The sequence below is a fragment of the Dermacentor albipictus genome, chromosome 2 (genome assembly GCF_038994185.2).
Source record: "Dermacentor albipictus isolate Rhodes 1998 colony chromosome 2, USDA_Dalb.pri_finalv2, whole genome shotgun sequence".
In the NCBI taxonomy this organism is placed as follows: domain Eukaryota; kingdom Metazoa; phylum Arthropoda; class Arachnida; order Ixodida; family Ixodidae; genus Dermacentor; species Dermacentor albipictus.
In genome coordinates this window covers 104,974,715-105,002,335 of record NC_091822.1, presented here as the reverse complement: position 1 = coordinate 105,002,335, position 27,621 = coordinate 104,974,715, and the positions used below count along the sequence as shown (strand labels likewise).

Below are 27,621 nucleotides of genomic sequence, written 5' to 3'. Positions count from 1 at the left end.
TCATCATCATCATCATCATCACGGCGTGGCGCGCGCACGTGGCGAGCGAACGCCGAGAGGAAGAAGAAAAGGAAACCTCGAGGTTGGTTCGGCCCGTCGCCATATCATGTCCCAGTCGTCGTTGACCCGCTACGAGGCCAACGCCACGGGCGCGACGTCGCCAGAGTCGCCCGACCGCCAGGGGCGGCCGCCGAGTCCACAGCCGCCGCAGCAGCGGGGCCCGCGACCGGATCCACGCCAGCCGCCGACTCTGGTGCACAACTTTCACGACTGCTCCGTGGAGATGTCCGCCAGTCGAGCCCGGCAGAGACCCGTGCGGAGCCGAACCACCGAACGCCTTATCGAGAAAAATGTCCGCGTCTGGCAGCCCTCGTCTGTACTCCTCAGGAAGGTACGCACAGCGCACGATAATAGGTTTTCTGCAAAGCGAAGCTTTCTTTCCGAGTCTATAATGCGACTCTTCTTTTTAAATATTTTGTGCCCACTGCAATATTCGTTTTACGGCGAAGCTGTGCACCTCTACCGTCCAAGGAAATTTTCGTGTCGTAACCAAAAAAAAAAAAAAACTCCCCATACGTGGGCCAATTCCGAAGATAGAGCAATGCCGGGACGACCCGCGGCAGAGGTGCAGTTCGTCATTAAGGGGCCCGCATACACAGCTTCCCTGGGGATCGTTCTTCACAGAGTGGAAGGGCACTGAGTTTTCTTTTTTGTTGTTGTTGAATATTTCACACCTTCACTTCGAGACAGCATTGACAGGCAGCTTACCCGCACTCCTTTCCTGGCCTGAAAACGCTGCAGTAGCCCGTTCCGCAGAGGCCGGTCATCTTGTCGCTGGTTCACGAACAAGCTGCTCGGCGTCGCCGCCATCTGTGAATAGCAGCGGACGCAGAGGTCGCGAAGGCAGGCTAAGACAAGCAATGGAAGCGTCAGCACGTGTTAAAACATGGCGGCGCCCACGGGAACAATGTGAAAATCGTCTGTTCGCGACTCCACGTAAACGCTCGCTACCTGGTGGCCCCGCCGGGAAACAGCCGATCCAGGTTCAGGTTTGAAGCGAGAGAGGATGACCTAACACGGCATACGCTGAATGCCTCGTAGTTCTGAAATAGTCGTGATGCCACCGCGCCCAAGCCCGAAAATGAAAAATAAAAAAAGAGGAGGATGTCGAAAGACTTTCTTCACCTAATGCATGTCACCACGGGGGAAAGACAGTAATGTATGACTCCATTGTTTCTAGAAAGCAGGAGATGACGCGCATATGGGAGAGTGACTTGGATAAGAGAATTCCGCATTGGGAAAAGGTATCTGGTACTACACTGGTATCGAAACACCTCTCGGGTCAAATTCTTTATTCTCGACGGGTAGACCATTGCGTTCTTTTTATTTTAGATATCTTGCTGGTGTTTCAAATCGCGGAGTGCATTTTGTTCAGACAGGCGCTTTGATAAGTTATGGCGATGTGCGCTTAAACTTCATTTGATTTTTGTTCCTTTATAATTTTCTGCCTTAGCATTAGTGTTACTAATGATTTAAGCAGCAGGCATATTCTCGCTCATCTACTTTTGTCTGCAAGCAAGCTAACAGAAATGATAACTGCCTCGGAAGGTCTGACGTTGATTATGACACATGTTATGCAGCGAAGCGGCATAATTGTTTTCATAGCATGCTTTAGTTTAGCTGCACAAGCAGAAGATGCTACATTCTCATTCAACGCGGTGTGTTGCCGGCTCAGTCGCTCAACAAGAAATTCAGAAGCAAATGCAAACAGCGCTCGTTCCAGCTTTGGAGCACTCGAACTGCGCACAGCACCGCTAGTTTGTATTCCGGCACTGCGCACACAGTTACATTCTAGTGCAAGTGGTTCAATTCGTTTTCAAGTGATGTAAGTACACTAATACACTGGCTTTGCAAACGTAAACCCTCTCTAAATTTTGAAAACTTGTTGGAAGAACCTCAACCTGGGCCCATTGGTTGTCATTCACGTTTCACGTTTCACCGGATTTGAGAATTTCATCGTGCGGCAGGTGTCTGATTTATTCTCAAGCCCGGGCTCTCGAACACTGCGTACTGCGAGCACGAACAAGCGCCAGTGATCGGACGCAGACGACGTTATCACACGTGTCAGCTAACTGTAAAAAAAAGGGGCGGCCCCGACTCACAAACAGAAGTCTCATTTGTTTTTATATCAAGACACACTGACCAGCATCTTTCTGTCAGTGCAGAATATCCGTGTATGGCTTCTGAAAGGAAGACAGACTTTGCTGCCTATATACAGTGAGATGCTATATGTGACATACTGCAGAACGAGTCGCAGAAGGGAGTTGCCCGTGAAGATCGAAATCAGTGCAGTATCATTCCCCTGTGACAGTGGAGCAACCACAAGAACAAGTGCTTGCACCTTTGGGAGGCCCGCCACGCACAAGCACTTCCCCTTTGTAACCTGCAGCTTGTTTGAAGAGCTCTTTGTGTTCAAAAACATCTGACGCGGCCAGCTGGGCAGGCTGGACGTTTCCACGCACAGCGCAACTATTTCCTCGATTTCGTTGCTCAAATCTTTGAGACCCATCAAGCCAAGGTGATCGGCAGCGAGGGCTCTTTCGATGTCCACGAAAACACCTCGAATCGACGCAACAAAAGAGGAACGTGACTGCGGCAACAAGCGAAAGAGCCACCGTGCACCTGGATGTGGTAGTCATCATTGTTTATTTTGAGAGTGCTGGCGGCTGAAGTAGCGGGCTCTGGATTTGCCAATAGAATCACGTCCACATCATTTCCGCATACACCCTGCGGAAGAGAGAGATTAGACATGGAGTGGCAGCGGCGTAACTAGGAGGTGTATGCAGTACATTGCAAAAGTTGTCGACGCTCTAGCATCAATTGGAATATCAAAGGATTGGAAATGTGATGCCGCCGCAGTGCACAGCTCGCTGCCATGCGTTGAGGTACCACTGTACAGGCACTGTAAAAGTACAAAATGAAATGGTATTAGCTACCATGTTTACTTGTAAGTGTGTCGTATTTATGAGTAGTCCAGACCGCAAGGACTATGGGTTTGAGAGAGGCAAACCGGCGCTCGCAGTCAAAGCCGATCAATCAAATATTGAAACATGGGCAAAACTCCGTGTGGCAAACCAGATAAAGAGAAAAAAGATGAAAAGCGCGCTTTTTCTTTATGCGTGTCGTCTGACAGTCTTAACCGCCGCCTAGAGTTTCTGCTTGCATTTACACTTCACTCCTGCCGGACACTTTTCCAAAACACTATGAAAGACACGCCCCTCGGGCTCTTAGCCAGTGCCGAGCAGTCGTCTTCTGCGAAAGTACGGTTCCTGAGCGATGTTTATACTTCCCTTTATATAGCACAGGCAACCACTCAGTCCCGTTTCTTCGCGGCTGTTTCGAAAAGGAGCCTTCGCCGTCTCTCTCAAAGAGCACCAAGCTTCGGCGTGTCGTACTTTATGGAGTGGGTTAATGTACCATAAAGACTGCCGAGGGGGCTTTTCAAGTGACAGAACCTTCCCGTGGGTGTCTACAACACCAGCATACGAAGAGCTTTGCACAGTCAGCCAATATTAAAGTTAGGCCTCGTGAGGAACTAAGCGTAAGGCGAAAAAGGCCCGAAAGAAAACCCAAAGAAAAAGTTTCTGCAACTAAATAATGGGGGCGCTAGAATTGGCCGACATGAAGGACGATTTGGAAAGGAGGAAAGAGGCGTCGGGGACGAATCGCCACTTATGGTGCGAAGCAAGTCGAAGTAATCTGTGGGTTTTCTTTTTTTTTTCTTTTTTCGAACCACGTGTCCTTCGTCTGGTGATTTGGGGCTATATATATGTGGCGCCTGAGACGTTCGCGCCAGTCTGAGGACTTTGATTACTGCGCACAAAGGCTAGAGAACCGATTTCGTCAGCTCGGCTGGCTTTGAGCGCGGTGGTGGCCTGTCCCTTCGTGTTGGGCGCGCCATCTCTCCCATTGCCGTTTCCAATTAATGCGTCTCGGCCGAGAGAGCGCTTGATGCCGGCGCGTGTATATCGATCCTCGCTTATCGCCAGAGGACGCCAGGCGTGGACGGAATTAGGCTGACTCCATTAGCGTACGAGCGGAAGCGAAAGAGGCCGGCTTTACGCTGCCCGCGACATCTCCCTGGTGGTGGCGTCGCCGTGGGTGCAGTTTAGGCGTACGAAAGACGCTCTCAAGTCCAACGAGTTTCGTGCAGCACTTCGCAATCCCCGCACACCAAACGTAATGTGGGGTATCTAATTAAATGGCACGAGCTTTGATCGAGTTTGCGAGGTAGCAGCATGAGCGGACGGCACGCGAACGGGGTACCGTAACCTGCGTTAACTGTCCGTGTCACGAAGCACTTGTCGCTTGCGTGGCACTTGTCGAGAGAAGAATGCTCATGAGAAGTGTACGCACATGGGAGTACTACATGCATTCAAACACGGTTAAGGCTTCTTTATCCCCCTTTTCTAACAGTGGCGCGCACATATTCAGGAATGGGGCTTATGCCTGGAGCTATTGGTACGTCGATACAACTGAAAGCTGGGCGTCTTGGCACCTATTCATATTCATGATTTGGGCTGCGCAGGAAACAGACGGACGAGGAAAGGACTCGTGTTGTCTAGTACCCTCCTTCGTCCGTGTATTTCGTGCACAACCCAGAGTATGGTTACTCATACATACCCTGCGGAACATATGCAACGGCCCAAGAACGAGGCAGGCGAAAAATACCAATATAAGAAAATAAATGAGACCATGGCATATCACACGGCCTTCCATTAAGAGGTGCCTGTGCTTTAAAGATGCCTATGAGCCGACATTATATATGTACATGTTTCATATGCTGATGAGCTGTGTGATTACTTGGAAGAGAGGTGCACTCGCTGGCACTAATTTGTGCGTCAAGAACTATGTTCCATATCAGCCGGAGTATCCGGTGGCACGTACCCAGTTGGCTAAGAAGCGGATATAGCACGAATATATAAATCTGAACAAAGTCATTGGTTATCACGAGCTACTTCATTAAGAAGTTTGCGTGATTCAGAGGTAGCTAAGAGCCGACGTTATATGACGCTGGTTTTATGTCGTCATTTATTACTCAATCACGCAGAACACAGGTGTGCCGACTGGCACAGCTCTGTGGGTCGAAATTTAGAGCAGTATACGTTGTCTTTTCGGCGGCAAACGTTCATTATTTAGGTACTTACTCCTTACCCCTGTCTACTTCTGTAGGCTAAATAAGAACCTTGATTTTATATCTTAGTCGGATTCGTCTTCGGCTCCCCGTACGCGCTTAGCGTTGTCCTGTGGTACCATTCGGCGCCGTCAGCTCCACAAGTTCGCCGCATTGACACAGTACAGATTTCGTTTTTTCGCTGGCGTTTTACCAAAGCGCCGAACAGCGGTTCACGGAAAACATAAACAGAAATAGCCCGGTTCTGTACGTCGGATAAACCTGCGCACACTTATTCTGGAATGACTTACGGCCATCGGCGCACTTACCCGCTGACTCTGTTATACTTAAGGCGAATGTCTATATATGCAGTAACTAAGCTACAAGAAGGGGAACCTAGGCGTTCGAGTTTTGCTAGTCACGGCCACATGAAGGCGACAAGGAAACTAATTAATGCACACGAGAACTTATCCGTCGTTTTAATTCAAACATAGAACCAATAAGGAAATTGACAAAGGGACAACTCTCACCGCCAATGGGTGCCGAACCCGGGACAACTTGCGAGGGAACCGAAAATGCCGTCAAGGCTCACAAGCGTAGTGGTTTCGGTGAGTCGGGATTCCATCGCGTTTTCTCGACATTAGCGAAACTCAGAATCAGCGAAGGAAAAGCCTGCACCCTTTAGTACTTCTGCGCTGAAGACACGACGGATGGCGCGAATGAACGCGTTTCGAAAGGAAGCTGCTTCGGAAACACTGCATACAACTAATGAGACAGACGCGCCAAGGCACGCATTTGGCAAGAGTCCTACAACCAACCAGGGGTCTCCCGTAATGAGATCACTGTGCAGGACGAAGCGATTTCTTTCTTCTGCTGAGCAAGATTTACGCGAGGAAAAATCCCCGACCAACTTAATGAGGACAACTCGTTGCTGGCAACACAATGTAAGAAAAGTAAGAACATCGGTCAGCAAATGTGATAAAAAAATATGCCACGAGATTGCGGTGTTATTGGATGGTATATGTATACGGCTGCTGCATTTTGGGGCACTGAGAGACGATACGCGGCGAGGGCGAGTATTATGTTTTATGTGCTGAAGAGCTGTATGATTACTTAGAAGAGTGGCACGCACGCAGGCACTAATTTGTTCGTCAAAAACTATGTTCCATATCAGCCGGAGAAGGTGACGATGTGTCTCGCGTGAGCGATTGCTAGTAATCGAGTATATTCTTTTATGCTTAATCGTTTTAAACCAGGTGTAGCCCCAACAGGCGCGCACTGCGGTTCGTTTGTACTACGCGTGAAAAAATTCACTCAGCCATCGTGAATATTTCAAAAGGCGACAAGGGAAATTTCACGTCCTGGCATTGACCCCTATTGAAGGGGGAATACGAACGACAATTCGGCGCGGGGTGTCCCCAAATGATGCCCCCCTAAGCAACCACCTCACACGGAGATGTTCCTCATATTTGGTTCTATATGTGCGACGTGAACGCTCGCGCTTTTCTGCGTCAGATATTTTGTTATAGCTGGATACGCACTCGTAGCGGACCGCCTGTAGATACTGCAAAATCTCGACGTATTCCTGTTCTTTCTTTTGCGTTTCTTGTACACAAAACGCAGTAATTGCAATTAGAGCCTGAGGGTTTTGGTAGTCCCATGGCTCTGTTGACTTTGTTGTAGCAAGACGCGATGACAGCGTAGCAGAAAAGTAAGCAGATGATGATAGGGGGGTCACAACAAATAAGGCTTCGTGCAGAACAATGAGCCCATATCTCTATAAGAGTGCGACTCTCCCGGGGTATCAATCAATCAATCAATCAATCAATCAATCAATCAATCAATCAATCAATCAATCAATCAATCAATCAATCAATCAATCAATCAATCAATCAATCAATCAATCAATCAATCAATCAATCAAAATTTATTACGTTTCAAGAAAATGTCATTTTTGCATATATACAGAGACAAGGGTCGCATAGTCAAAGATTACGGAGGCCGTCGATTAAATGCACATAAATATAACTACCATTCCGGGGAGCATAAAGGTCACTTAGTAACTTACGACGACATCACTAAATATTACTACTTGGGGCGTAGGCAACCCCACTGCCACACGTAAAATTGAACAGGGCTCAGGCAGTCACGCTACGTTTACTGCAAACCGGGACGTACCCCACTTCGTAATTCATAAATAAAATTCACCCCGAAAGAGAAATTAGGAAAGAATGTAACGTGTGCGATGGCATCATTGACATCACATAGATGCTGGCGGGCTGTCCCGCGACTCTCGCCGACCCCGATGAAAAATGGCTTTACTGGCACAAGATGATATCAAGCTCTTCTTATCAAGATCAACTACGGGCTGTCCAGAGGGTCCGCGATGACGCCATAAGGCTCGGCCTGGCGGTGCCGACGTGGACGCGGCCCGCCTCGGTCTGAAAAGACAGGGCGTTAGGACTCTATTAAAGTTTTGTGAATGAATGAATAACTAAAGGAGCAATATGCAGCAGACATGGTGAATATTAAAGGAAACCCAATAGCATAAATATACACGAATACAAAGAGACTTCATCAAATCAGCAATGTACCAATACGATAAAAACACGAAACAGAGGCATGAAGTTATGGACTTAATAAGCAATTTTTAGTTACACATTTACTGTACAACTGTAATGGAGAAACAGTCTTTGAAGTACACGGCTGGTTATTCCAGAGTTATATTTTTCTCAATGCTTATCCAGATTTTCCGTAATTAGTGAATGCCTTCGGACACAGAAAAGTTTGTTAGTAATATAGTACTAATCTTGTACAATTTACCTGCACTCTCACCCTACGAAGCTCGCTCGAGGGCTCAACGATCAGATAACAATCCTGTTAAGTGCAGCGTGGCAGCTGTGATTACACTCCTCTTGCCAGCCGCTATATTTTTCACGCATAAGGCAGGCTCGCATTTCACGCCAGATTCAGTCGCAGGAAGAGCCTTCACACTAATATCCTTTCGGGTCCCCACGTGGGCATGCGATCGATCCCTACGCTGCTGCGAATGCCACGGTAGCACACCAACTGTGGGAAAAGCACCACCCTGCGTAAAAGAGAGGGCACTTTAACCACGAAGAGCATCGAATTTTTCGGCTGCCCTCTGCGCATTGCAGGCATTGAACGGCGGACAGGTCCTTATATTCGGTTTCCTCCAGTATGCCGTGCGAAAACGTCCGGCTGACATCTCTTTCGTCCGCAAGTTTTCGCTTAATATTCGTAAGACAATCGTAAGCTTGAAATTCACGAAACATGCCGTGCCTTGCAGCACACGAATCTTGCGAGAGATCACAATGTGGCAGAACTGAAAGTTGGGCGAGTCGGTAATGATTAGTTGTTTTAACTGCAAAGCGTACAAGATGCGAAGGACAGGTAGAAGTAAGAGACAGGTGCTGGTAGATTAAGGTCGACTGAGGCGATTGCAACGTTAATCTGAAGCCAAAGGTGTTCTAATTGTGAAGCTTTCCAATCGAATCAACTGCGGCTATATAGAATATAATATGGAATGCTTTCTCAGATTTAAACGAATCGTAATATAAACATCCTTCTGACTCTGGAGTCTGCTTGGTTGAAAAAAATGATGCTTGTAAACATTACCTGACGCGAGCAAGTAATACCGTTCGCAATTCGGCGTCCTGAGAACTGAGGTGTTTGTAAACGAGGAACAATTACTTTCGGTCATCTGAAGCATTGTAACAACAATGGCTGTAATGAAACAAGAGAACAGCACGTTTTTAGATGCATTTAATGTGTTCGTCGAAGCAGAGATGTTAGCTACTGCAACACCGCACATTTTTTGAATGGGATGAAACCTCCCGAAGCTGGCAAAATAATGGAGGCAACAAATTCCTATGTTGGCCACCTCAAAACTAGCCATCCTTGAGCAAGTGCTGGTGGGCGAGTTGGTTATACGTGATTACAACGAAGGCGCCGAATAAAACAACGGACGAAGGAAGGCGACACAGGACAACCATGTAGCGCCTACGTGGTTGTCCCGTGTCGCCTTCTTTCATCCGTTGATTTATTTGACGCCTTCGTTGTAATCATGTTAGCCATCGTTATTGAATTAACGAGAAGAAGCTATCTTCTGACCCATGCGTTCGCTTAGGAACCAGCGCATCTTTGCAGCAGCCACAGCTCTGCTGCCGCATAATCATTCACAGCCGTCCTCATTCGCATCAGTACGTCTCTTCCGTCGATACTCTAATAAATGTTATCCCCGCATACATTTGAGAGAAACAAACAAACGAAAATCTCGAGTAGAGATTTTCGAATCAAATGCGAGTCGATTAGGAGAGACTATTCGATTCGCACTCGAAATTTCCAATAATCGCCCACAACCCGCACAGAAAACCATGCGGTTGTCTTAGAGTTCTAGCTTGCCCGCAAACTCCTTAACTTACGGGGTTACGGGTTTGCGGGGTTACCGGAGAGGTGTACGGCAGCAACAGAGCTGGTTGTGTTAGCGACATCTGGTGACGCTTTGTCTAATTACAATTGCTTATGCACGTTTTCATCTTGCATTGGCGTTCCCGTCGGAAAAAAAAAAACGTTTTATAAGCAGGCGTGTTCACGATTACACCACTGCCCGAAATGTGCATCCGCAACGTAGTAGAATACACTTGCTGACTGCAATAATAACTCTGTGTTTGTGTGGTCGAGCTCTCCGCCACTAGATAACTCCGCTAACCCAGCCATTCAACGAAAATGGGCGGCTAATGTGCACGTGTACCTGTAACTCAAAAGCATGGGCAAAGAATGGAGGAAGAGGCCAAGCGATTTGACAAAGAGAGTGAATGGGTGCAAAGAATGGAAAGAAGAACCTACCATGCAGATTTACAAGAAAGTGAAAGACATCAGAAGGAAAAATCCGTACATAATACAAAGGCGAATACCTTACTATTCGAGGCTCAAGGTTGTTGCCTAAGAACATAAAACATAGCGGATGAAATGTTCGAAACAACGTAAGGCGCGTGTATGCTACAGCAAACCTCCGCAGAGTACTCAGCACATCCTAGTAGAATGCGAAGCGTTTCACTCAGTGAGACTCGTACGTAAGGTACACCTTCCAGAAACGCCTGGAGTTAAAGCGGATAGAGGCATACCCCATTCAGCAGTAGTTATACGCGAGAGACGTTTAGAGCATTGCTTGAAATAATCATGAGCCATTCCACTCTGGGAAGGTGGTTGACCAGCGAAGCAGTTTAGCACACGACGCGGAGGTCACACTTAATTTTGAGCAAAGATACGAACTCATTGATTGTCTTGATCGGTGGTCGATCATTACTTCACTCGTAACTGCAATCACATTCTTTGATAATCTCAAATCGATGCACATGCGCCCCTGGGTTGTCTGATCGGTGTCGCATCGCTAGGGAGATGTCTGCAACACGGAACGCGTAAACCACTCCCTTTTGGTACCGACACATACACGTTGAAATCATCGACAACGACAACAGGGGTAGTGTCATCGCAGCTAATTCACGCAAAGTCAGTAGCCTAAGGACAAAACGGGACGGGATCTTACGGGACTATGAGTCATTGCATTTTTTTCCTTTGCTTACAGATATATGAGCCATTGCTGACGGGGCTATGATCTATTGCTCACGGGGTGTATGACCCATTGATGATAGCTTTCGACATGCTGTTCTGTATGTTGTATGCGTGATTAGAAAGAAATGAAGCACTATTCGCTTCAATTTGCTGAGTGCTTGTAGCCTCTCCCTTATGAGCCATCGCATTTCTTTCTTGCCTACGGGAGCGTGACTGGTATGAGCCATTGATCATGATTGTCTTTGTTCACGGAGAACAAAAGTGCATGAAACCCTAGGCATATACAGCTTCGATGTAAAAAGAAGGGTATTGATTCACAATACTCTATCCCTTACAGGTAGCGGTACATGGTAGATATGTTCTGAGGAAGAGAAAGAAAAAGTTAAAGAAATGTATACAAAAATGCTAGAATGGGAAGCACGTATGGCATACCTAAATAAGTCAAACAGTATAAGTGAGCATTTGTGATTGCCCCGTTTCTGGAGGGGGTGGGGTGGGGTAGGAAAAGGGGTGGAAATAATCATCATCACCATCATGTCCCATGAAGAGAAAAAAGATTATGGAGATGAATGCACAAATGCTAGAATGAAAATCATGAAAAGAATACCTGAATAATTCAAGCAAGCTAGGTGAATATTTGTCACCGGCCCTTCTGAAAGGGAATGCCAGCAAATCATCATCTCCATCAGCATCATCATGGATTCGGTACCCTGGTTATCCGAACAGGGTGAGAAGGACGAGGTAGATATACTTGCAGCACCTGGAAAATGGGAATGACACATTCATCCGTCCGTCCGTCCGTCCGTCCGTCCGTCCGTCCGTCCGTCCGTCCGTCCGTCCATCCGTCCATCCGTCCATCCGTCCATCCATCCATCCATCCATCCATCCATCCATCCATCCATCCATCCATCCATCCATCCATCCATCCATCCATCCATCCATCCATCCATCCATCCATCCACAGGCTGCCCTCGTAAACGTCTCCGACAGCAGGAAAGGGTAATACGTATACGGAAAAGATAAAGGCTCTGTAATATAGTTGTTCGCGTGATCATTTAATGATTTACTGCAGTTCCTCGCGTTATTGGCGATTAGTAAGGGTCTTTATCTACGCAGCGTGGACGACTCGCGGACCAAGTGCAAGAAACATACGAGCAGAGCGTCGATTTTTCCCGTCCGTGTTATTGCAGGAGTTCCTGAACATCATGTTCATCACAGCGGCCGTGTTCACGGTGACGGGCGCCGTGGTCGCCGTTCGCTCGGCGTTCGGCGCGGAGCCAGAGGACGCGTGGGCGCTTCCGCTCGAGGAAGACATGCAGGCGAGCCGCAAGCGCCTCTACTGCTTCTTCAACCACTCGGCGCACCGTCGGCCCGAGCCCGTGCGCTTCGGCGTCGACAGCATACGCGTCGAGCTGTGCGACGACATCGTCTACTGCTACCTGGGCGTCGACCCGGCAACCGCCAACATCGTCAGCAAGGTTTGTTACCACGTGCGCACGCCCGAGAGGAGATCAATAACTAATTGCTCGAGTAACTTGACGAAAGCTTTGTTCTCTTTGCATAGCGGCACGAGCACGAGCAGAATGGGGCAAAAAGAACCGAACTTTGATGAAAAAAGAAAGAGAATCAAATAGATCGAATAATAGGTGATTCGTTGCATAGACGCGTACCATATACATATTCATTCTAAGACCAATTGGTAATAAATGCCGCAAATTAAGTACATCAGAAAACGAAGCAAGAGAATAATGATATAAGAAAGAAATATACAGCAATCAAGTAGTTAGGTGCTTTCTCATTCATTTATTACAAGATGGATTGCGTCTAAAGGCAAGTTATGGGAAGAAAAGCGGTGAAACTATTTGGGCAAGTATTAGATAAGCGGCTTTGTTGGCGCTACATAGAATTTCAAGAGTGATTGATCGGCTTTAACGTTCTGGAGCTTCACGCTGGCTATGAGGACGAGTATTTCGGAATTCTACTCACCCACGCTAATTCACAGAAAATAGCTGTATATACCAACGTTACCCGCCTTTATCTTTACGTTTTCTTTATTTTCCTTTCTTTAAGGTGTGAAATGTTTAAATGCTAAAGCGGTGAACAAAAGCGCTGCTTCCAATTTCCCTGCTGTAGGTGCACGCTGGTGATTAATGCAGAGAAAGAAACTGTCGCAAAATTCTTTAAGATGCTTTGCTCATCGAATCCTCCTTAAGCTGAACATGAGAACCTGTATACTGGTACGCAAAAAGGTTTTAGACAAATGTAACAGCGGTGTATTAAAGATCAATTGATTGCGCGAGTAAAGATTATGTAGTTGCCGAGAGCTAATGGACCTTGAGAAGTTGATATTTGCCAATTTCAGATGCGACGGAAAAATACGACAGGCGTGCACATGTTATATAATACAACAAACAAATGTCTCCATGTAGTCGCAATGCTCTTTACTGTTCCTGTAAACCTTCATTTGCAGGATCCTAAGTTTGACATCCAACAAGAAGGCCTCAGAAAGTTCACCAGACTGCGGGATAAAGGTAACAAAGCATGAATAGAAGTTGGCCCGTTGTCATTTGAGGCTTACACGTTGAGCTGAACATGTGCTTGTCTGTTTCGAGATAATATGTTTCAGACATACTAGGGCTGCCTTCTGTTCACCTTGTGTACCCACTGCAACTTCCTGTGGAAGTTTAAAAATACCTGTATGATTCAAATAGTAGCTTGAAATTGATCTTTTGAGATAATTAATAAATGTAAATTGAGGTCCAACACGGGCAGCAACACGTATATTTCTGTGGCACCGTCTGTCATGACTATTCAGTAGCTGATAGCGCAAGGTACCCCTCTATAAGCAGGTACCTCTCATGTTTTATCTTCTCATGTTGCTTGCTGCAAGAAAGGTGATTCGAGTGCGAGTAAATGTCGGCATGTGCAGTAATTAGCCCGAAGACTGTGGGGTGGAAGGGAGGTAAGGCCGAACTTAATTTGGTGGAAATAATCAGGCAGTGTCTGGAATTATGAAAAGAAAGCGCCAGATCATCCCAAAACGACCAACGATTGTTTTGCGATGTTGTGACGGGCTTTTTTTTTGTTCTAATTGTCACAATTTTGTGGGAAGTGGCATGTTCTTTGACGGCAGACATGCTTGATACTTTTCGGTCTAACATCTATTGTAACAGGTTAGATACGATGCGCAAGAAAAAAAGCAATAAAATAAAGCTCCACTGATGCACAAATGTTAAACGACTCTCTCGCACACTGCTGAAACATTGTGGTGTCTAGCGAAGTGAGTATTCATTAAACTTAGCTGCCAATAATGAACGCCAACTTCACTGAGATTTATAGACCTGTAGGGTGGAGGCTTGGGCAGGTTCGTGATGCATGGTTTTCTACCGACAACGCGCACGAGTACGAGACACGGTAAACAATGGTGCACGTGCATAGCGCTGCCACCGTGGGCCTTTCTATATTCGTGTCTCTTCCTTGTGTTTGCTGCGTGTAGAAGGATTACAGACCCGCTGAAAACTAATTGTACACGCCACCGACCGAAAATATAGGTAATGCGTGTCAGCAACGCCAATAATGCGAATCTGCCGGGAAGGTTTCGTGCAGAATAGTGAATGAAAACTTTGTGGATCGCTCCATGCTGACCGAACATACCGGCCACTCCATCATATGTTGCCGCCACACAATCGCCTGTGAAATTCCCGTATACAATAAACACTCTGCGTGTAGGTTCCCTGGTTACTGATTATAAATATGAAGCTGCTCTGTGTAGTTTCAAAGAGGGAACACAGGCTAGAAGCCCGATCGTCACTAATCATGCATCTTCTCGGTCGTGCGATCGCGTTTTCGTCGACTGTGTCTCTCTAGAACTATGCAGCGCAATTTCGCATTCATGAATCCCACTTTCACAGTTTTGCTGTAAATGTGATAATTTAGGCCGTACGAGGCATCTAGAGGCGGATACACACGCTGCTTTGTCCTCACGTTGGTTTTACTGGGTCTCTTCGATATGCCGTTTTGTGCTTTCCGGGAAAGGTACATTACAGCAGGTTCCAGCAGGGCCCACTCTTCGTAAGCTTTTCCGAAACATGAATATGAACTCAAGTTCAACATCCAAACGGGCATGATACCACAAAAGGATTGGCAGCAACAACGTGCCATTATTCATTAGTATGCGACCGCTAAACTCCACCCTCACATCCGCGCTGCGCTCCGGGTCGCTCCCCTTCCCTTGGCAGGAAGCCTTCATGTCAGACTATGTGATGAAGTATCAAAAAAAGAACATGAAATGCAAATATACAGAAAAGGCACGTCTCCATTGTTACGAGACATCTGGCTGTGCGGAGCGTACGCTGAGCGGGTCCTTCTGGAGCGTACTGTAAAGGAAGTTACGCCCGAGACGCTGCGCCCGCTAACGCTCGTTCACTGAAAGCCGTGCCTCGGGCAATCGTGAGCAGCTCCGGACGATCAAATCGAAGAAGCCTTCTGCGCTGCGTATCTGCGACGCGTATCGTCGTTCATTCACGTACCCCCGAACGCGGCGCAGACGTGAGCTTGGTCATCTGGGCCGCGGTGGGCGGCCGCCGCTCGGACGGCGAGGCGTTCCGCAAGCTGGCCGTTCAGCGACGCTACCGCGTCGAGTTCTCGGAGAACGCGGCCCGCTGGCTGCTGCAGTACGGCTTCGACGGCCTGGTGCTGCACTGGCCGAACCCCATGGGCGACCAGGACCGCCAGGCGTTGGGCACCTTCCTGCGCACGCTGCGCCGGCGCCTCTCGGCCGACGGCCAGCGCCTCGCCGTCGTGGTGCCCGCCGACAAGGCGGAGCGCAACGCGGGATTCGACGTGCAGGACATCATAAACGTACGTCCGGACGCGCCGTGCGCGAGGAGGAGAGCTTGTGCCCTGTTGGCACCCTGTTGGTACAACCCTGTTGGCAGGGTTGTACCAACAGTTGACAATCCTGTTGGCAGGCACTGCGCGCGAAAAAAAGCGAGGGATTCGAACCGTACTTGCGGTGTTCAGACCAGCAGTTCAGCATCCTCTGTGAATAATGGCTAGCCACAGCAGAGCCAGCTTAGCAAAAAGCGGAGCTGTCCGTTTGCTTCGACGTCCAGGGCATCGTCGTCGTACTGACCTGAGGAAATAAGCGTGCGTCCGCACGTTGATGTACATGTAACAATTAAAACTAGAGGAGAGAGACAGACATCTTCGCCCCATTTTCTGCCCCTGTTTATCATGCTAAGGTAGACGTACGTTTCTGCGCGTACTACATTTTTACACCGCAGCGCTGATAAATGTTGCAAAAGTACCGATAAGTGACAAGTGCTGGAACATCAATACATACAGGTTTGGAGGACGGTTTTCTCGACGCAGAATATAAGTAGAGATCTTACGTTGAATTGATATGATTAGCTTATAGCTTGGCTTAAATTCTGGAGTCGGGACATCCTGCGTGAAGTGGATGACCAAAAAGTTAAACTACGCTAATTTGTAACATCCCACTGAGCATTGTCGGGCACATAATGTCCACCTCTTGAATTAATGCAGCTGATTTGAATTATTTGCGGCACCTACTGCTAGGAGTTTTTAAATAAACATGTCCGCAACAACAACAACAACAGCAACAACTACAACGACGACGACGACGACGACGACAACAACAACAACAACCGCGACGACGACGACGCTACGAATAATAACAACAACAAAAATCTGAGGACACTTAAAGGGCCCCTGAAACGGTTCGGACAAATTTTGTAGACGCGTAGGGTACAGCTTAAGTAGAACATTCGCAACACAATTTAAGTGAAGCGTTACGTATTAATGAAGCTACAAGCGATTAGAAGTTACCCTCCTCCCCAGCCACGCTTTTCCTCCTCAACTCGTTCGCCGAGCGAGCGGGGCTAAGCTCCGCCTTCACTGGTCCTGCGTCACGATGCGACGCCACATCGTGCACTTCCGGTTGTTTTGGAGCCCGCCCCCGCCCGAGCCAAACTTCTCTGCTAGCCGCTTGGCTGTCGACCCCAAGCGAGAGCTATCGAAGCAGCGTGCGTTGCGAGCATTCTGTCGTAGCGCCGAACGTGTCTGGTATTCCGTTAACCACATGCAAGCTGGTCATTTCGGCAAATGACTAGAGGCATAAACTCAAGCTGATGAAGGAACTTGGGCGTGACGTACGTGAGCGGCCTGATCGGTCTGCACGGTCCAGACACTTGTTGGCGCAGCGCTTAACCAGCCAAACAAAGCGCTAATATTGCTCTAACCAAGTGTAAAACATTTTAAACATTTACAAAAACAACGTGTTGATGATTACACTCCTGCGAAAAATACGCACCAGCAGCAAAGAATACGCTTCGTTGCTGCTACTGTGTATGGTTGAGTTCTATGCCACCAGGTGGCTGCACCGTGCAGACCATTCACATTTGCCCTTCTGCTCATCTCGGCTCATCCCGTTACGGCACAGTCAAGCGGCCAGACCCTGTCCCCTTGCGCTTATGTTTGCCCCAATACGGGACTCGCGAAACGCTATTGCGTTAGTAATCTTCTGGTGTAAAGTGACGGCCACAAACGCACAAATCCTGGCGCCGATCGTATAGCGGCAGTCCGATGCGCAGCAGCTAGTTCGCTCGTACGCTGCCTTGCAGAGGGACACGATGTCGCAGCTTGACATATTGCCAGTCGCTACGTTTGCAGTCCACAAGGCAACAAAGTCGAATCATAGTGCTCCCGAAAAGACTGAGACCAACTCTGACCGCGGAACTCTCGTCAAAATGAAGTAGGTTGTAACACAAGCAGACGACACTTGCTGTATGCCGGAAGTGCTTAAGTGTACTGAAAAATTGTTCTTGTGCATTCTCTTTATGCTACTTTCTTTTTATAAGAACAAATCAACTAACATTCCAACTATTACGAAGATCATTTGTTTACCATAAAGTTGGAAAAATTATCGATCACGCGCCCTGGTCAGCCAATCGGATAGCTCGCCCCACTGACGTCATATGGGTGATTTCGGTCATATGGGTAGGGGTGGCTTAAAATTCCGCCGAGTAGTGCGCTGCGATCGGCAGCGATGTGCATTTTTAAAACCTTATAATAAATTACACGCTTTACGCAGAGCACTTAGATGTGTCAATGATCAGAAGGACCTACTCTAACGACTCGGTACGTTTGTAGAAAATCGTCAAATGCGTTTCAGGGTCCCTTTAAGCACTTTTTCTTAGTTGTGAATACGAAAACTTTAATTTCCTGCTGAACACCGCTGAGTGGTCCCTCGAGTTTTGCTCTGCGAGTAATGTTTATGTTAATGCTCGTTGCGCCCGCCGTTAGCAGTATTTTCACGGATTGAACAGAAAAAAAAGATGCAAGCAGTTGAATGTGTCTTGAACGTCTCGCTTTGTATTGTGTGTCTATTGTTTTTTCGTTGGCAACGCTTACCAGCCACTCAGTATTAGCAATTTAATAATAATAAAATGTGCAATTGGCTATCAGGGAAATAAAAGCTATTATATAGCGATGTGCTCATTCTGAGGCAATGAAATGTGCTGAGTAGAAATTTCAAGTGCATTTGTTTCGCCAAATTGGCATACTCAGATGAGTGGCTTTGCCTCAGCACGACAAATGTTGAGGTCAAGCACGCTTTACAGGCAGACTAAGCACGGAATTTGAATTGTCCCTGGTTTCCGGCAGCCGCAGAATATAAATACCTCTAGCACTGCCCGAGATTTCATGCCCTTTCAAGAATGTACACGAAGGGCACGTACATCCCCTTTAAGGAAGTTCTCAGCCCATATGTATAAATCCTGTGACATTTAAAAGAACAGATCTGTATTGAGTGATTGTCGTGGAATTATTCGGGCCTTCCATATGAGTGCATGCTATCGAAACTGACGAAAAGCTGGGATTAAAAAAAAAGAGAATACATAAATGACTAAAATTCTCGCGGCTCACTTGTTCTGAACGGTTTTCACTGCATGATATATCTCGAAATATTCAAAATAATTCTTTCCCGCACGTAGTGCAGCAAAATGTTCTCCCTTCACACATTTCCAGCTATTTAAAGAATTTCTGACTCGTACGCCTATCGTGGCTTAGACTGGGACGTCTCGCTTACGCAAAGGCCTGATTTTAATCTAACCTGCAAGGAAGTTTCGTCTCGATGCCGCAACTATCACACGTGCCTTCTTGTGACGCGACTCCTAGCTGGTGGACGTGATGTTCGTGGAGACCCACCGCACCATGGAGCCGGCGACGTTCCCCGTGACGAGCTTCTACAGCCCGCTGCGCGTCAAGACGCAGGCCAAGCGCCGGGGACAGACGGGCCTGTCGCACGTGCTGGGCGACATGTCGCTCGAGCTCACCCAGATGGACAAGGTCGTCTTCGGCGTCACCCTCGCCGGGGCCTCCTTCACGCTCAAGAACGTCGCCGCCAACAAGGTGCGCGGAAAGCACTTGTGAGCCTGACCCACTGGCTTCGCGGCTGTGGCCTGTTTCGGCTAGCATAAGGTTGTGTGTCTAATTACCAGCTTCTGCGTCAACGTGTGGTCGGTATGCCTAAACCGTTCACGTAGATTTAAGCACTTAGATTTAAGTACAGGTCTAAGTGCCGGCACCAAAGGTGGTCAGTGTGGGTCCGGAGCCTTTCCATCTCCGCCTCCCTTACTCCCCTTCCTGATGCGTCTAGTATAACCTAAGTGTTGTTTAGGGAATCAATCAATCAATCAATCAATCAATCAATCAATCAATCAATCAATCAATCAATCAATCAATCAATCAGTCAATCAATCAATCAATCAATCAATCAATCAATCAATCAATCAATCAATCAATCAATTGATTGATTGATTGCTTTGGAACACAGCACTCCACTAATCAGCCATAAATCAATGAAATAATCAATTAATAATCAAATTATTCATTCAATAAATAACTGAATCGACAATGTATATTACCGAGAAGTTTCCAAAGGTGGGTTTCAATCAAATTTATCGTTGTAATGACGACGTAATATTGATTGTAGCTGTTTACCAATTTCTTTTCGCGCAATCAGCGTAGTGCGGATGGATTATTCATTGTGTTTACCATCACTTCTTAACTTCGGTATATGATCTCGTCCTTGTAGGAAGGAATGGGTCCCCACAGTAAAATCAATGAATTCTGGTGCAGAATACAGAAACGCTTTGGCCCGTTGCGGTGACAAGTCAGTAGGAGTTAAGCCAATCGTGCAAAGGTGTTTTGGTGGTGATGAGCTAAGCGACCTAATTATGACAGCATATAAAACTGAGAACCGAGCTCTGAGTTTTCTTTAGTCGGGCATTGAAAAAATGTCCTGTGGTGCATGCATCATTAGCCTGCGACGAGGGCATGAGACTCCATGCACGTTGGGCTTGTATTGACAGGCAGCACCACCTGATGGTATTGGAATGCGAAACGCTTTCAAGCTCATAGTATTAATGTTTATCTTGTTTACCAATTCTGCCGGCCACCACGTGGTCCATGCAGGAGGGGCCATTTTGGCTATCACACAATAACATAAAAAAAGTGACAATTCACCTCGCCAGCGTGGTCGCGAAGCTAGATAGAAGAGAGCGACTTGACGAAAATGAGTGGGAGTTACGAATAAATGGGCTAAACTTACGGCATACGTAGTTAAATATTTACCATAGGGGAATCGGTAATACCTTCTTTTGAAACTTTAAAATGAAGTCTGACCCTACTCCTGCCCACGGGTGCACTTAGGAGGGCCATTAAAACCAACGGCGGTATAAATCCACGGGCATTTCGTCGACGACATCTTCGAAACGAGATGGTGTCACGCGAGCTGTTCTTCGACGATTCTTGACAGGCTGGACAAAAACACGCGAGGTGGCAGCACAAGCACGGCTCGCGTCCCGTACAGCTAATGAAATACGACCCTCGTCAGAAAAACAGCAAACAGAACGTGAAAGTGCCACTTAAAATGTATTTTTTAAAGCTAAAGCGGAGTATAACGAAGGTGTATTTTTAAGCATCTATAATAAAGATTTTCTTATACATAATGAACGCAAAAGAGCGTGTCGTAAAGTCACGAGGACACTGCGTTTCAAATATATTGTTTGTACCTCCGTCGAGGGAACGAAATATAGTTAATGGTTGTTCAACGAAGTTGAGCCTGCTTCTGCGCCTATGTTCGGTGACATTTGACTTTGACGGTCTCTGCAGATAACTTGACGGCTACGCGGCAATCTACTGAGTAGGACGTTGCGGAGTCAATCTCCGGCATCGTAGGCAGCATTTCTATGGGAGCTGGATACAAAAGCGCTCTTGCACCGATATTTATGTGCTCTTCTATGAACTCCCAGGTGCATCAAAGTTAGGCAGTTTTAGACCAAAAGCGCCCAAGTCTAGAGTGTCCGTATGAAATTAGTTTTCCACTGCGTATGCTCTGAACGCAAACCGCTTCCTTGGGTTTGTGTTCGCACTACCGATTAACACTAAGATTTAAATAATACGTTGCTGAAGTTAAGTTTTGCGTAAACAAACATGGCGGCACCCATCGGAGCGACGGCTTCGTCGTAGCACCGAATCAGACATGATTCTCGAGTACCACGCAATAACCATAAGAAGCAAATGATTACACAGGCTATCGCTTCTTCTCGTATGATGTAAAGGTCAGGTATTGAACGCTAAATCACCGCTCTTCTCGAGAAAGTTTATCGATGCGAGAGCTCCTCGGCCTAAATTGTACACTTATCTGGTTTATTCTGGCTGATGACGCCAGCTGCTTTGCATCGATCTCGCTTCAGCCTCATTGGCAATTTTACCTTTCAGCTATAGTTTGAAACGCGCAAACAACTCTACGTATTGCGATATCTCATGTTTTTCTTCCTTCAAGAGTATTTCTGCTATTCGCTTTCGCAGCATTTAGGGCGCTGAAAGCTTTCGACGCTAACGCAAGCCGGGAACCATATACTAAATATGCGTCGGCACCCGGGTGCCCTAGGAAAGCAAGGCATTCGCTGGTTGGATTAGACTTGGGCTTGATGTCCCTGTTCTAAATCTCCCTATTATTACAGAGCTCGGTGTTGCCGCGTGTCGTATAATAACTGCGTTGGTTTGAATTCTTGAAATGAATGAATGAATGAATGAATGAATGAATGAATGAATGAATGAATGAATGAATGAATGAATGAACCAGTCAGCGAACCAATGATGAACGAACTAACCAATACATACAATAATTGCTTGCCTCGATGAATGTTAAATGGGCACGTGAGACGTCGGTATATGCGCGTACTTGCTTGATGAGACAGCGGGGGTCGGCCTTGTGCGTGAGCACGTGACCGCTAGCAATAGTAGTCGCATAATATTCCGCGCGCAGGTGAGCAAATTCAAGACAAAACAAGGTGTATATGCCTAACCCGATAGCGTTAATCTAGGCTCCATCGACCTCAGTTCTTCCATTTCGTAACGGAAGCTCGTTTCGCAAAAGCCTGGTCCTTGCTGCTTGCTTTTCTGGCTTTCCCACACGCGTTGGGACACAGGAAGATCGAGGGAACAAATTTGTTAGCAGTGCCGGCTAGACTAATCGTTTCTTCCGGGGCCAAATTACGAAGTTCACAGAGTACCGGTGCACGGCAGGAAATGAAAACCTGGTGCCGGAGCCAATGTCCCGCAGCGAAATATAAACAAAAATATCAGAAAACAGCTTCTCATTACCAGTTCCTTGTTATAGGCCATTGTAGGATAAGTTTCACGTGCCGATTACTGGACGGTGCAAACCATGTTCGACATCGAACGTCATGTAAGTAGCGTGTTACGGGAAAGAGAAAATAAATAAATAAAATAGGTTATTGTATCTTAAACGTCCTGCAAGAGGATGTTTGCAACCAATTCTTTTCATTGTTATGTTTTGAAATAGTTGCCATTTGCCTCATTCTCATGACACTTTCATTTTTTATAGTTACCCGGCTGCAAAATGAAGCCATGTTTGGGATGACCGATGTCCAACATCGCTTGCTATATTACTTCTAACTTATTTACGTGCGGCCACTCTGATTACTTCTCATGCGTTGTTCGGAGTGTTTAAACGTAGGGGTTGCCGATAACAAATGGAAATTTAATGAATGCTGAGAAATTTAATTATACAAATAGTTTTGTACAAAATAGTCTCAGCTTGCAGTGAAATAGATTTCTCGAACTATGCCAAGAAAAAAAAAAGTTATTGTACGGAACCACAAGCGCGAGCTGCATGCACCCGGTTTAAACAGAACCTCTACCTTGCATTATCAGCTGTCATTCATTCTGTGGAATCAGTTTTTTTTTCTCAAGTTAGCTATTAAGCATGTACAGTTCGATAGATATGGTAGCATGTTTAAGTACGTGATCAAATGTGGTCCGTACTTCTTCTGAAGGACAATGGCTACAAACACGTATGTGTTCTAGAACTCTAGGCTTTTATGGCGTCGCATTAGTTTATGCTATTGCAAGAAGATACGCCCATGAGCCCTTTTAGTCTAATGAAGTTTTGTGCCACTGAAAAAACAATTGTAGAGCATGCACTACTACAAAAAAAAAAAAAACGTAAATTTTGGGGTTTTAAGTGCCGAAACCACTTTCTGATTATAAGGCACGCCGTAGTGGGGGACACCGGAAATTTCGACCACCTGGGGTGCTTTAACTGGCGCCTAAATCTAAGTACACGGGTGTTTTTGCCTTTTGCCCCCATCGAAATGCGGCTGCCGTGGCTGAGATTCGATCCCGCGACCTCGTGCTTAGCAGTCAAACAACACAGCCCCCAAGCAACCACGGCTGGTAAAAAGTAAAAGAAAAGCAAAGAAGGATAATTGTGCCATAGTTGTGACAACTCTAGAACTCGGGGTTGGTTGAGCGCTTTTTCTACATCTTGATCTGGTCCTTGCGCGTCCTAAACTTGGTTTGGCGATAATGGCATAGAGCATTAAAAAACCAAAGAAAAAACAAACAACAAAGCAACATGAGCATTTATCAGGTTACCTCCGTTTTTCCCTCGCCTTCCACAAGGGACGCAACTCAGATGGAAAAGAATGGGCGTGTCGTTTCTATAGCAACTAATCCTTATAGTTCAAAAGGTGCACCGAAGCGTGTCAACGATACTACTGCTTCGGCTAAAGAAGGAAAAAAGAAAAAAGTGACAACTGCTGCAAGGCACGACGTCCAGAGGACTACAAGTCTGTCTGACCAACAGAGTTTTGAAGTCAGGTCACGCTTGGGACAGTTCCATGATACGCCTAGTCATTCTTGTGACGTCAAGGCTCACAATGATCGTGGTTCTCTTCTCTCTTCTTTCCTGTCCGCTTATTCTTAGCCAGACGCGTAAAGCTGGTGGGTTGCCTCAGTAGCCGTAATCGGTTATTCTTAAGTCGCTCCGCGTTGCGTCGAGAAAAAGGGCTACACAGATGTCTTACACAGCAAGAATCCTACAAGCGTTGCAGGATTACTGTACCTTGTGCATGGCTTGAAGAAGTAAAATAAACCGAAATTTGGTTTAAGCAGAAAATGGCAAGTACAGAGCCTCTGACCTTCATGACAAAAAGCTATGAAGGGCTTGATGGGACCTGTATACTCCGTTTGCGCAACATTTCAGTTCTATTATTGGATTATGCTTGCGAGATAAAATCAAGCCCAGCAAAACGACGTGCCACATTTTTCGTAAAGGAATTGCTATTGCGAATGAACAAGGAATAGCAACGCAAAGTACAATATTAAGTATTGGCTTGACAATGAAAACATGTCACTGCAGGATAATGCTTATATACATTTTGCGTGTCTGCGTGGGCGAACAGTTGTCATAGAATGCATGCCCCCCCACCCAAAAAAAAAAAGAAAAGTGTACAGCAAAGATGACCCTGTACCTATTCTGCCCCTCATCATCTTCGCGCAGTGAAGCGAAAGCTATAGATAGCCGATGCCAAGAAGCAAGGAGGACAAGCTCTGGTGCGCTTCTCCGTTGTCTGCTTGCGATCGCCCTCCACGCAACGCTGACTGAATAGTACTTTCACGGAAAGCTTAATAGTGAACAGTGGTAGAGTCCTACTTATTCCTTTACAACAGGCAGCCTGTTCTCGTTACTTAATGGCTGACACGAACTTTCATGGCACTGTACGGATGGATGGATGGATGGATGGATGGATGGATGGATGGATGGATGGATGGATGGATGGATGGATGGATGGATGGACGGACGGACGGACGGACGGACGGACGGACGGATTGATTGATTGATTGATTGATTGATTGATTGATTGATTGATTGATTGATTGACCGACGGACGGACGGACGGACGGACGGACGGACGGATGGACGGACGGACGGATAAAGAGAGATAGGGAGGGAGAGTTTAATAGAAGCCGAAGGCACTGGTCTGAATTATGTTATGCAGAATGCCACTTTATCGCTCGCCGAGCCGGGTGCAGGTTAAACTGCGTAAGTGCGTTGTCGTGCGGAGGCTTGTCCCGGAAGTAGGGCGTGTGCCTCACCTACTAGCGTGCTTGGTCGGATAATATTGCGGCCACAGCATTTTCTCTTCCTTGCTTTCCGCGTTTTTAGAGGGTCTCGTGGTCTCTTCATGTCTGGTAAGGGCTTTTACGATAATATTGTAAAGCGTGGAAAGCCGTAGACGAAGGAGGACATTTTACACTGTATTTACACTGCACTCCGACCGCAAGCAGACAATCGTTCCCGCCACGAGCTCAGAGACTTCACACTCTTCCTCGCGGTGGCTCATCTGTTCCGCATCCTTCGGTGGTATCGCAATAATATGAACCAGTATGCGATATTCTTTTCTTACATAAATCGTTTTCACAACCGCCAGTGTTTTCAGTGCGCGCCACTCAAGTTAGTGACGCTGCCGTCATGGCAATAGAGGTTCTCGATGTCTATTCAAAAGACCTCTCCTCCCTGCTTGGGTAGGTTACGGGACAACCGGTAGGTAAATCAGAGAAAGATAAATAAGTCGCAGTTTCTCCCGAAAAGCGAAACATCGATTGCGATAGCAGATTAGTAGGCAGCTATACGAAGCAACGACAGTAGTCTTATGAGCCGTATAAACTTGAAAACATTCGCTTGCTCACTGAATTAACAAGCATGGTGTCAGCGTGCACAAGCGAACATGATCACACTCGATGAGCGTGGACAATCGCTGTCGAAACGCTGCTGTAAACTAGCACGGCAGCAGCAGCGAGCGAAGTGACCTCCCTGTGGTCTATCGCTTCAGCGCAAGAGCGGCGAGGACACAACGCGCATAAATGTTCATATGAGCCCTCAACATATCCCACTCAAGATACGGCGCGCGTGACCGCGCACGGCCGTGCGCAGTACACACTTGGTAGTGGAGTCGAAGCCGCCCCCGCTCCCTCCCTCGCTGATCCGCGATCGTGAGTTCCCCTTGCGGTCGATCGCGAAATGCGCAGTTGCTGACGGAGCACAGCGCTCTTCCCCCTGTCTCTGTACCATCCCCTCGCGGCGTTTCGCGCCACAAAACACGGCGCGTTTGCTCTCCGCTTTTCCGCTTTCTTTGTGCGCGCCACATTGAGCCGCGATCGTCGGGTCCCCTCACGTGCGTTAGACTAGCACATACAGCATACAACGCGCGGCGATGGTGTTATCGCCATTGGACTTGATAAGAAACATCACGGTGACGCCCCGACGGCGATGGCGACAGCAGAAATGCGCCAAGAGTGCCTATATAAATGCTGTCGCAATAAACGATAACGTGCTCCCGTGCAGTCGACTTCCGGGACAAGGTAGCTTACTTCAGGTGGCGTCAGTCTATTACGCTTTAGGGGGCTGATTAACGCAATAATCCGCCCAATAAAGCAGAGATCACTGGCTGAAGATGTCAGCCCTGCTAAAGCAGTCAGTTGGTGAGACGAAGCGTAGTTAATGCCTGCGTAGACGCGCTTTACTTATACGCTCCTGTGGACATCGTACGTTCTGGCGTTCTTCCCAGAGCATTAGACACGGACAACAGAACGGACACACGCAACTGTCCGCGCCTAAGGCGCCGGATAATGTCGATAATGCAGTGCCACTTAGCCGAACGTTCAACCTTCATGGTTTCCAGCGTTGTTACGCCGATCTAGAGCACCCTAACGGTGACACGTCGCTCTTTGCCGCTGTCTGCGCTTGCCCTCCAGGCGGGCGACCCATCGGCGGGTCCGGGCAAGCCCGGCCTGTTCACCCGCCAGCCGGGCACGCTGAGCCACTACGAACTGGAGCAGATGCTGGCGCACGACCTGAGCTGGTCGCGCCAGTTCGACCGGGTCGCCCAGTGCTCGTATGTCGTCAACGGCGACCAGTGGGTGGGCTTCGAGGACGACGTGTCGCTGCAGAGCAAGGCCCACCTGCTGCTCTTCACCGGCGGCATCGCCGTTTGGGACATCTGCATGGACGACTTCCGGGGCACCTTCGGCCGGCCGCTGCTGGCCCGCGCGCGGGACATCCTGCTGCGGAACCACACCTTCGGCCACAGCCTGCGCGCCAAGGGCCGCCTCGGGTGAACCGACGGCGCGCTGAAACTCCGCTGCTCGTCACCACGTGCCACGCGCGAACGTGATGTGCTGCGTTCAGAAAACACGGGTGTTGTGCGCCCGTGCATATTATAGACTCATTTGGCGGCTGGGACGGCGAGCGCTGAACTCCAGTGAGACCGCAAAGCTGCGCGCGCCTTGTTTAGTGGTCCACGGCGCACTCAACTTGCGTTTAGTGTTTCTAGACCCGCGGACGTTGCTTTCCCGCATTGTTCTTACGCGTATGTGTGGGACAGCGAGCGTGCCCGTGAGAAAATGTTGTACGGTAGCCTTGTAGAAATGCCAACGTGTTTCGTTTACTTGTTAGT

The 27,621-nt window shown here is 47.6% G+C and overlaps 1 protein-coding gene across 1 annotated transcript; it reads left to right on the top strand.

The window, feature by feature from the left end:
• Positions 1-70: 70 nt before the first annotated feature.
• LOC135919508 (chitinase-3-like protein 1) lies at positions 71-27,621 on the top strand. The gene is made up of 6 exons (XM_065453381.1): positions 71-391; positions 11,959-12,246; positions 13,239-13,299; positions 15,315-15,628; positions 18,968-19,201; positions 26,921-27,621. Exons 1-6 carry the CDS (start codon positions 107-109, stop codon positions 27,281-27,283), a joined length of 1,545 nt encoding a protein of 514 aa, XP_065309453.1. The 5' UTR covers positions 71-106; the 3' UTR covers positions 27,284-27,621.